Consider the following 11,804-nt stretch of genomic DNA (forward strand, 5'->3'; position numbering starts at 1 on the left):
GTCTTTTCCTTTATTGAATCTCCATCTTACTTCACGTAAAGGGTTGGTCGTGGGCTAAAACGCCCGATAATTAATCGAACCGTCGAGGCCGACGATAACACCGCTCGGTTATCCCGATAGTACGGAACGGGTCGCTTAAAGTGGCACGTGTCCGAAGTCGACCTGCGGCGAGGTGCGATCGCCCGGTCTACCCTCCGTGTGGGTACTTAGGTAGGTCAAATTTGGCGAGCAACCCTATCCCACGTGGGGGGCCGGTTGGCACGATCGTGGTGAGGCCGAAAGGTCCACCCGTGACTAGTTCCCGGCGTTAGTCCGAGAGGGTCACGACGGGATTGTCCGTCCGGTGGGCGACGTGCCGCGATTCGAGTTACGTGGCCGTTCGCACGCCGGCGGGCGCGAATCCGCAACAATATCTATCTATATATATATATATATATATATATATATATATATATATATATATATATATATATATATATATATATATATATATATATATATATATATATATATATATATATATATATATATATATATATATATATATATATATATATATACATATACATGCATACATACATGCATACATACAGTATATGATGAAAAATTAACCCTGGCATTTCTTGGAGTATTGCTTCTTATTCCGAGAACATTTTGAACAGTCCGAATAATGCCTCAACTTCACTCTGAAAGACTTCTTTCTTAAACAAAATCACAATTTCATATCAGGGACTTTGGAAACTACATTGCAGGGGTAATGAAAGGAAAATCCACAAAAAAAAAATCACACTTTTTTTGTTTGTGAAATATGTTTGGAATTTTCTTTTTCACAAATTTATGGTTCTTTTGCCATTTCCCTCTTTTTTTTCCATTGAAGAGATGCTCGATTTGTGTTTACAGGAATTGGACATCTTGCAAACAAACTAAGTCAGTGTGGAGAGGACTACATGATGTATTGGAGACCCTCCCTTGCCTTCAAGTGGCGGAGTTTATTAATTGGCACGAGATGCATCGTGTGCACCCCCCCTCCAATTATTGCATGGAGCCTACCTCTCATTTCAAACAAGGCGTGCTGTGAGTGCTTCGCATCCTCTTTCCTTGGCAGCCCAAAAGATATAAAAGGGTCGATGAAAAGGGTACGTGCAGGAAGCTCATTGAAAGCAGACTCCAGAGAACTGAGCAAGCAGACTGCAGCTCGTCGAGTTCATCACACCCTGGTGGCTTTTGAGAAAAAAACGAATTTATGGCTTCCCTTGGCTTTGCCTTTTTTTTGTCCACACCAAAAGTAATCCTGGTTTGGGCGCTGTTGGAGGCACCGGGAGGCTTTGACGGATGGTCCGACGGATCCGGATCGTGCACAGGCGCCACGTGATGTTTTTTTCCCCACCTATGTCGAGGATTCCTTTTTAAAAAATATTTACTTGCTCGTGCACCCATTTATTGGGGCCTATCTCCATGGGAATGCTTTTCTGTTTCCCCTAAATGATCAGAACTATATACGAATTGCATAAACATGAGTTATACAGCCATTATCCACTGCATCCTGACAATCTTTCCCTCGATTATGTCATGGCGGTTTAGATGCAATTTTTAGAAGCAGTACCTTACATTTTTGCTTTTTTAACCGAATTTTATTTTTCTCCAACACCTCAATTATTGGAATTAACAACCATGTTCAGTTTTTTTTGTTCATTACTTAAAAAACTATATAGTAGTAATCACATCAAAATATATATATATATATATATATATATATATATATATATATATATATATATATATATATATATATACATTTTTTCCTGATTCTGTGCACCTTTACATATGCAATGGAGTTTTAATTACAGTATTTAAATCTGCAGAGGTTTTCTGTTATTAAATAAACTGTTTGGGTTTAAATCACATATTTTAAAAAGCTATTTGTTTTTAAGTACACATATATAAATATGTTCTTCCTTTGAAACTATTTACAGTGCCTTCAGAAAGTATTCACACCCCTCAACTTTTGTCACATTTTGTTGTGTTACAGCCTGAATTTAAAATTGATTAAATTTCTGTTTTTTTGTCACCGATTTGCACAAAATACCCCAAAATGACAAAGTGAAAACCTCTTAACTGCAGATCTATCAGCTTACTTCCAATCATCAGCAAGGTCATGGAATCCATCATTAGAATTTATATGAAATCCTTCCTTTTCTCCAACAATCTCATCTCAGATCATCAGATTGGTTTCAGATAAGGTCACCCCACCTTGGACACGCTGCTTCTACTCACCCTACAAGGGATGGAGATCCTCAATGTCAGACATGAGGCCATTTCTCTGGACATATCTCGAGCTTTTGATACAGTCTGGTGTCCCGTCTTGTTCTGCAAACTCTGCCTGTGGCATCCAAGGCCATATGGCAAACCTTCCCATCTACTTTCTTAATAATCCTCCTGAGGAAGTTGTCACTCAAATTCCGCTCTCATTATCAGGGGGTCAGCTATGATCTTTCTTGGGCAAGCTACATTTCAAAGTTGATCTCCAAAGCCAGTCGCCAACTGGGCATCCTGCATCGTACAAAGTCCTGCCTTGGCACACGTGAACTCCTATCCACATACAAGGCCTTCATCTTCAGCTTGCAGGAGTACTGCTCCACACTTTGGGCTTGTGCCCCTGCTTCATACCTTGATCAGCTTTATGCAATGGAAACCAAGGCATTTACGATTATTGGAATGTCCTGCAATAGAGCTAAGTCAATGGGAGTCTCACTTTCTCATCATAGACAGTTCAGTGGTCTCTCCATCTTCTACTGCCTCCTTTCTCATCTTGCACCCTCTGCTCTTTCCGAGCTTTGTCCAGCCATCAACTCACTTCTGGTGAAACTTCCAAAATCCAGAAACACTGCTCACCTCCACTATTTTGTTCCTCGGTTTTCCCACATGTGGAACATTTTCCCTTTTCCACATTTTCCTCAATCTCATTCTCCCCTCCAAGTTTTCAAGACAGCTGTTCACCACTATTTCACATCATCCAAAACCATGATGTTTTCTTCCACCATTGACCCCCCCCCCCACACCAAGCCCACCTCTTTACAAATTTCCAGTTTTTCCTTTCTGACAGTTTGCTTCTGTATCCAGCCTGTCCACCCCATGCATCCTCTCCTGCCCCTCATTCCTTTCCACCCCATTATTTGTCCACATCTCCCTCTAATTTGTCCTTCAACCCTGCTGTTGGTGTCTCCCCTCTCAACTGTTGCTTTTATTCTTTTACACATATATGTATACTAGCAGGGATACCCGTGGATGACGGCGGGTCTGAAGGAGTATATGTCACAGTTAATTGTAAAATTGTAGAGGCTGCCACCATTATTATTTTTTTTCATCACCACTATAATATTATATTTTCCCCGCCATGTTTTATATGCAGAAGACTCGAGTTCAAAAATGTTAAGATTTATTGCTGCATAGGATAAAAAAAACCATAATGCCTCAACAATGTGAGGCTGGTTTCATGTCAACATTTGCGACTTAATTTATACGTCGGGCATAACCCAGCCTGGACCAGCGTATTTGATTTATTAACCTCCGCCATCTTCGAAGATGGATGGAGGTTACTGTTTTCACCCCTTTCTGTTTGTTTGTTTGTTTGTTTGTTTGTGAACAGTATTACGGAAAAACTCCTCGACGGATTTTGACGAAACTTGGTGGGGGGGGGGGTAGGTATGGTCTAAGGATCATGCCATTAAATTTTGGACTTGGTCCCCCCTTCCAAAAAAAAATTATTAGAGAAAAAAATATATATTTTTGCATTTCTCCATGTTTTAAGTGATTTCCAACCTCCCCCCCCCCAAATTGTTACTCCCCCCAAAAAGAGAATTTTTTTTGCATTTCTACATGTTTTAAGTGATTTCCAACCCCCACCCCCCCAAAAAAAAATTTAGAGAAAAAAAAATTTGCAACTCTTTTTTCAACAAAATTTCGATTTCTTTTTTTTGCATTTCTACATGTTTTAAGTGATTTCAACCCCCCCCCCCCAAAAAAAAAATGGAGAAAAGAATGATAACTCTGTCAGCACTGTTGACATATTTAATGAATAAGATATAAGGTTCACTTGAGTGACCCAGCAGTATTGGCGGCGGAGGTTTTGCACTCTCCCGAGTGCTCCCCCTCTAGTTTACGTCTGTTATCCTGATAAAAAATTATGTTATATTATGTATACGAAGTTACAACGTACCTACGCCCATAACCATTCTATAAAATATCTACATAGCCCATAACCATTTAATTACAAAATATTATACACATACGCCTTATGCCATCACCATTCTATTTATATCTGTAATATGTATATTTACAAACCACCACCACAATTTTTTTTTTATTTCCCACCACCGTTTTTATTTTATACCAGCAACATGTATTTCCTTCATCGCACATCCTATTCCCGTTTATGAAATAACTGAAGTAGCTCAATAATTTTAGTGGAGTGCTCGAGGATAAACAATATTTGATGTCTTCCTCTCTGGGGCCAATATGTATAAAGCCTCCGATGATCCCACTCTGGAGCATCCCACATATAGCTGACCATGGGAAAAGCAAGGAGTGGATAATTCCAGCCCTGCTACTTTCAATGACTGTCCTTGTGCCTTATTGATAGACATCGCAAAGCACAGGCATACAGGAAATTGTAGTCTCTTAAATTTAATTGTTGAATTTGATGGAATGAGTGGAATTCGCGGAATGAATACATCTTCTCCTTTCGCACATCCTGTCATGATAGTGGCCTCAATTACATGTGGTAGTAGTCTTTTCACAATCAGTTTAGTTCCGTTGCAAAGTTTTGGTGCATCGAGATTACGTAATAACATAATAGGGCATCCAACTTTTAACGACAGATTGTACGGAGGCAATCCTGGTAATTCCAATGAGTTTATAAATTCTGTGGGATAATGTATGGCTTGCTCAGTATCCAGTGTGGTGTCAATAGACTTGGGACTATGTTGTTCGCCTGGAACTACTTGTAATAACTGATGGTTTATTACACGGACTGTTTCATTAAGTGGAGCCAGGATTGTTCTTTCACCTAGCCACTGTATGTTTTTGTAATTAGTCGCTAAATTGGGATACACATGAGCCTCTAATTCTTCCATGGATGAAACTATTGTACCACAGTCATCGTGAATAGATATTACATCATTTGTGTTTGGGATTTCACCATTTCCAAGTTTGAGAAGTAATTGTGCGAAATTGCCAGCATCTAAATCACCATATAATTTGACCCTCATATTTGTTGTTAGATGGATAGTTTGTACGAATGTCCAGAGGTATGAAGATTTTATACTGGCTTTCATTTCATCAGCTGGAGTGCCACGGGGTACTACAGGTAAAGTTTGTCTGAAATCACCAGAAATAACCAGCATAACTCCACCTATAGGCAGGTCTACTCCTCTTAAATCTCGCATCGTTCTATCTAATGCTTCGAATGCATCCTTAGGCGACATCGTACCTTCATCCCAAACTATGAGGTCGCAATTCTTCAGCACTTTTGCTGCTTCAGTTTGTTTGCCAATGCCACAAACCGGATATTCCATTGTAGCTAAGTCGAGAGGCAATTTGAAAGCAGAATGCGCTGTGCGGCCACCTGAAAGTAGTGTTGCGGCTATACCGGATGAAGCAACGGCTAATGCGATCTTTTTCTGGCTCCTCCTCTTAGCAAGCAAAAGGTTGAGGACAAATGTTTTGCCAGTACCACCCAGGGCATCCAAGAAAAATATCACACCACTTCCCTCTTGAACCGCTTCAGAAATCAGTTGATATGCATTACTCTGATCCTGTACCAGAAGCGGCTCATTGTCAGAAACAAACTTTGCGAGAGTATCTGTGTTGTAGTTTGTTTCACGGAACCATTCTCTACTGATGGTTGCGCTTTCAGACCTATTAGAAGAGGGAAGGCCCCACTTCGTTTCATCTTTCCCGTTCATGTATAATACCAAATCTTCAATGTATATCAGAACCTCATTGAACATATCTGGTGTGTACTGGATGTCCTCTTTGGACTCTTTTTTTACATCCTCAGACAGGGCCTCTTTGTGAATGTCCCATAGGCTCTTGGGATCTGACATCTCACACGCAGTTATCATAATAGTAAATAGATACCTCATGGTCGATGGGGATTGAGAAACAGTTGCCTCTTCAAGCGTGACGTTCCAATGGGCATCATCTTCTAGGAGTCCGAGGAGATTGCAAGCCTCACGGAATGTGCTGCAAATTTGCCCGTCCCTTCTTCTTCTTCTTCTTCTTCTCCTCCTTTTTCTCCTTCTTCTTCTCCTTCTCCTCCTTCTCCTCCTTCTTCTCCTCCTTCTCCTCCTTCTCCTCCTCCTCCTCCTTCTACTCCTCCTTCTACTCCTCCTCCTACTCCTCTCCCGTTAGGGGTCGCCACAGCGGATCAACCGTCTCCATTTCGCTCTATCCTCCACATCTTCCATTGACACTCCAACCACCCGCATGTCCGCCCTCACCGTATCCATGAACCTCTTCTTTGGCCTTCCTCTTCTCCTCCTGCCTGGCGGCTCCATCGTCAACATCCTTCTCCCGATATACTCCGCTTCCCTCCTGAGCACATGTCCAAACCATCTCAATCTCGCCTCTCTCACTTTGTCTCCAAACCGTCCTACCTGCGCTGTCCCTCTAATATACTCATTCCTTATCCTGTCCATCCTCGTCACTCCCAACGAGAATCGCAGCATCTTTAACTCTGCCACCTCCAGCTCCGCTTCTTGTCTTTTTGTTAGTGCCACCGCCTCCAAACCATACGACATAGCTGGTCTCACTACTGTCTTATATACTTTCCCCTTCACTCTTGCAGCTACCCTTCTGTCACAAATCACTCCTGCAACTCTTCTCCACCCACTCCATCCTGCCTGCACTCTCTTTTTCACTTCTCTCCCACACTCTCCGTTACTTTGGACAGTTGATCCCAAGTATTTAAACCCATCCACCTTCCCCACCTCAACTCCTTGCAACCGCACCATACCACCACCCTCCCTCTCATTTACGCACATGTACTCCGTCTTACTCCGACTGACTATCATTCCCCTTCTCTCCAGTGCGTACCTCCACCTCTCGAGGCTCCCCTCAGCCTGCTCCCAACTCTCCCTACAGATCATGATGTCATCCGCGAACATCATAGTCCATGGGGACTCCAGTCTGATGTCGTCCGTCAACCTGTCCATCACCATTGCAAACAGGAAAGGGCTCAGAGTCGATCCTTGGTGCAATCCCACTTTTACCTTAAACCGGTCCGTCATTCCTACCGCACACCTCACCGCTGTCACACTGTCCTCGTACATATCCTGCACGATCCTCACATACTTCTCCACCACTCCCGACTTCCTCATAAAATGCCACAATTCCTCTCTTGGCACCCTATCATAAGCTTTCTCTAAATCCACAAACACACAATGTAACTCCTTCTGGCCTTCCCTATACTTCTCCATCAACATTCTCAAAGCAAACATCGCATCAGTGGTGCTCTTTCCTGGCATAAACCCATATTGCTGCTCACAGATCGTCACCTCTCCTCTCAACCTAGCTTCCACTACTCTTTCCCACAACTTCATGGTGTGGCTTAACAACTTTATCCCTCTGTAATTTCCACAGCTCTGCACATCACCCTTATTCTTCAAAATCGGAACCAGTACACTTAATCTCCACTCCTCCGGCATCCTCTCACTTTCCAAGACTTTATTAAACAATCTGGTTAACAACCCCACTGCCATCTCTCCTAAGCACTTCCATGCCTCCACTGGTATACCATCTGGGCCAACCGCCTTTTCACTTTTCATCTTCTTCATAGCAGTCCTCACTTCATCCTTACTGATCCACCCCACTTCCAGATTCACTATCTCCACCTCTTCCAACCATCTCTCTCTCATTTTCTTCATTCATCAGCTCCTCAAAGTACTCCATCCACCTTCTCAACACACTCTCCTCGCTCGTCAGCACATTCCCATTTGCGTCCTTTATCACCCTAACCTGCAGCACATCCTTCCCAGCTCGGTCCCTCTGTCTTGCCAATCGGTATAAATCCTTTTCCCCTTCTTTTGTATCCAACTTCTCATACAGCTCGTCAAATGCCTTTTCCTTGGCCTTTGCCACCTCTCTTTTTGCCTTTCGCCACCACTCCTTGTACTCCTGCCAACTTTCTTCATCTCTTTGACTATCCCACTTCTTTTTCGCCAACCCCTTCTTCCTTATACTTTCCTGTACTTCCTCATTCCACCACCAAGTCTCCTTATCTTCCTTTCTCTGTCCAGATGTCACACCAAGTACCTTCCTAGCTATCTCCCTCACAACTTCTGCTGTCGTTGCCCAATCATCCCACCCATCTTTACCACCATCCAACGCCTGTCTCACCTCCTCCCTAAATTTCACGCAACAGTCTTCCTCCTTCAGCTTCCACCATCTGGTCCTTGGTTCAGCCCTCACTCTCTTCCTCAACCTCACCTCTAAAGTCATCCTACAGACCACCAATCGATGCTGTCGAGCTACACTCTCCCCTGCCACCACCTTACAGTCACTAATCCCTTTCAGGTTGCATCTCCTGCTTAAGATGTAATCCACTTGTGTGCACTTTCCTCCACTCTTGTATGTCACCCTGTGTTCCTCCTTCTTCTTGAAATATGTATTTACCACTGCCATTTCCATTCTTTTTGCAAACTCTACCACCATTTGCCCTTCCACATTTCTCTTGTTGAGACCATACCTACCCATCACCTCCTCATCCTCTTTATTCCCTTCCCCAACATGCCCATTGAAATCTGCTCCAATTACCACTCTTTCATCCTTGGATACACTCTCCACTACTTCATCTAACTCACTCCAGAAATCTTCTTTATACTCCATCTCACACCCCATATGTGGGGCATATGCACTGATGACATTCATAATCACCCCTTCAATTTCCAACTTCACACTCATCACTCGGTCAGACACTCTCCTCACCTCCAATACCCTCTTGACATAATATTCCTTCAGGATTACTCCGACACAATTTCTCCTCCCATCCACACCATGGTAGAACAGTTTGAAACCACCTCCAATGCTCCTAGCCTTACTCCCCATCCACTTGGTCTCTTGTACACACAGTATGTCTACCTTTCTTCTCTCCATCATAGCCAACTCTCGCCCTTTGCCAGTCATCGTCCCAACATTCAGAGTTCTAACTCTCACCTGCACATTTCTACCCTTCCCCCTCTCCCACTGCCTCCGGACTCGCCTTCCCCGTCTCCTTCGCCTCCTTCGCCCAGCAGTGCCACAATTTCCACTGGTACCCTGCTGACACCGGTACCGGTGGCGGTCGTTGGTAACCCGGGCCTCGACCGATCCGGTATGGAAATTCGTTTTGTTGTCCGCATAATGATTTGGCATAGGTTTTTACGCCGGATGCCCTTCCTGACGCAACCCTGGTCGCCTCTTACGACACACAGGGAATGCCTCTTACGACACACGGAACACAATACGACACACACATTGTGACTTACGACACACAGGGATATGGTACACCTATTCTAACCGGGGCATACACCGGGCCCAGTACAACTGGTACTCATTTCGCCGACCTCGGAAGGATGGCAGGCTGAGTCAACCCCCTGGTGTTTTCGACTTGGTTTATATATATACATATATATTCACACATACACACATATATATATATATATATATATATATATATATATATATATATATATATATATATATATATATATATATATATATATATACATATACATACATACATATATATATATATATATATATATATATATATATATATATACATATACATACATACATATATATATATATATATATATATATATATATATATATTAATTCAGTGTCCCAACGGGGCTTGAACTCAGTTCCTTTTGGGTCCCAAGCCACTGTCCTAACCACTGCGCCAACACCAGGCTTAAACCAGGCAACACCAGTGGAGTGCCCGTCCACTGTTCTCAGGTCTATGAAACTCACTGGACCTCGTTTCACATGCAGGAGGAGGCGAACGCAGAAACACTCAAAATTATTGGGATATACTGTGTACACGCGACCCAATGCGTCAGATTTGTAAATACCGGGATATCCTGGAACTTCTGAACCTTGCTTCCTCCTGTTCCAACGTTTCTGACTCGAGTTCCAAGTGAAATACGTTGGCACCTGAGTATACAGTAGAGTTCGAGCAAAGTCATCAATTTCACATAGTTTGAAAAATGCCAGTAAGTTAGAAATTGCAGGTTCTTCCGCTCGATGTTGGACATTTTGATCTGTAAAATAAACTCTCTGTCCGTTCTCAAGGTGAATTGTCAGGTGAATCACTGGAGGAAACCTGCCAGTAATGGGGAAGTTCAATATCCTCCATATGGCTTCATTGTTGCATATATATCGACCATTTTCATATTTTTGAACCTCGTTGATGTCGTTTCTCTCAATGGTTACTACGGCTTGATCACTGCCCTTGTGAATGTATTTGATAGCTTTTACACTATTGCAGTACTCAACGTTGATATGGGCATTGAAAATAGTGGAGAGTAATGGGATATATGGAACTATCCATTTATTATCAACAACGACGGGTTCAGGAATACCTTGAACTTTAACCGTTGTTTCAAATCCACCATCATCAGGTGCCCACCTACGATACAACGGATATCCATCTTTATCTGACTGCGTTTCGTGGAGGAGTTCTCTCGGGAACCTCTTTCCACATTTTCCATTTCTCATGCAGGGTGCCTTGCTATTTATTACCCCACATGGACCATGGATCATATGACGTTTCACAATAGCGTACAAAAACGGATCCTCTTCTGGGTTGGGCAATTCAGCGCGAATGACTGAGTCAATCTGGGTCGGTCTAAGTTTTTCTCTGAGCCAAAAAAGGCTATGTACGTGTGGAAAACCACGTTTTTGCCATTCTATGGTATACATGTAGGCAGCAACAGACCCACACACGTTAAAATTCGTCATAAGATCTATCAACAGAATGACTTTCCTCTGAAAGACTCTCGCTATTAGATCATGTCGGTCATGTGAGACTTGTCCTGGTAATAGTTCTTTGACAATTTCTGGCCACTGAGGATTACAGGTTAAAGGTATGAAAAGGTCAGGTCTTCCAAAAGTTCGAACATATGTCATTGCATCTTGAGTGCGTTCTGCCATATACCGTGGTCCACCAGTGAATGATGATGGTAATATAACTAATTGACCAACATTTGCATAGCCGTCATTGGTTAGAGAATCACAGAGATGTATATAATCAGCCACGCGTAACAGCTGCTGATGAGTTCTGATGAATAGTAGTCGTTCAGACTCAATCTTTGCATACATACTAACTATATACTGGTGAAACAGTTGGCGACAACACAAAATAATATTGAAACTATTTTGCCTGTGTATGACTCTGTATGCATAGTAATCATTAGCAGATACTTTTTTTCCAACATTCATTAGTCCGGTCGTGGGATTGAAATTTGGAAGCAATAGCCATCTTGTCCTTCCCAGTTAATCAACGGGTACTGCAGGGCATCATAGGAGCGGTGTGTCTCACTGATTCTCTGCAGTTGGTCATTTCTGCAGTGTGTGACGATGTTACGCCGATTGAATTCTTTCCCAATGATGACGATGGCCACTTCATTTACTTGTGGGGTGTTGTATCTTCTCTCATGTTCTCCAGCAGGAGTTCTATCAGCATGAATTACAACCCTCATGTCTTCACTGGGAGCCTGTTCTAAGGCTGTTTTGAAACTTCTTACGATGTTGTTAGTTTC

The 11,804-nt window shown here is 42.7% G+C and overlaps 1 protein-coding gene across 1 annotated transcript; it reads right to left on the bottom strand.

The window, feature by feature from the left end:
- Nucleotides 1-2,614: 2,614 nt before the first annotated feature.
- LOC147011643 (uncharacterized) lies at nucleotides 2,615-10,980 on the bottom strand. The gene is made up of 3 exons (XM_085856353.1): nucleotides 9,951-10,980; nucleotides 5,150-5,977; nucleotides 2,615-2,676 (listed from the first exon to the last, which is right to left on the bottom strand). The coding sequence occupies exons 1-3, from the start codon at nucleotides 10,963-10,965 to the stop codon at nucleotides 2,615-2,617; spliced, it is 1,905 nt and encodes a 634-aa protein (XP_085712479.1). The 5' UTR covers nucleotides 10,966-10,980.
- Between the last annotated feature and the right edge of the window lie 824 nt (nucleotides 10,981-11,804).

The sequence above is a fragment of the Eptatretus burgeri genome, chromosome 15, assembly GCF_056783735.1.
Source record: "Eptatretus burgeri isolate ZD-2024b chromosome 15, Ebu_testis_v1, whole genome shotgun sequence".
Classification (NCBI taxonomy): Eukaryota; Metazoa; Chordata; class Myxini; order Myxiniformes; family Myxinidae; genus Eptatretus; species Eptatretus burgeri.

Coding starts and splice junctions, on each gene's coding strand:
- LOC147011643 (XM_085856353.1), bottom strand. CDS start 10,965: ATGTATACCATAGAATGGCAAAAACGTGGTTTTCCACACGTACATAGC. Junction 5,978..9,950: donor TGTTGCCTGGTTTAAGCCTG/GTGTTGGCGCAG, acceptor TATACATTGAAG/ATTTGGTATTATACATGAAC. Junction 2,677..5,149: donor ATCTATTCACGATGACTGTG/GTACAATAGTTT, acceptor CATTGCATAAAG/CTGATCAAGGTATGAAGCAG.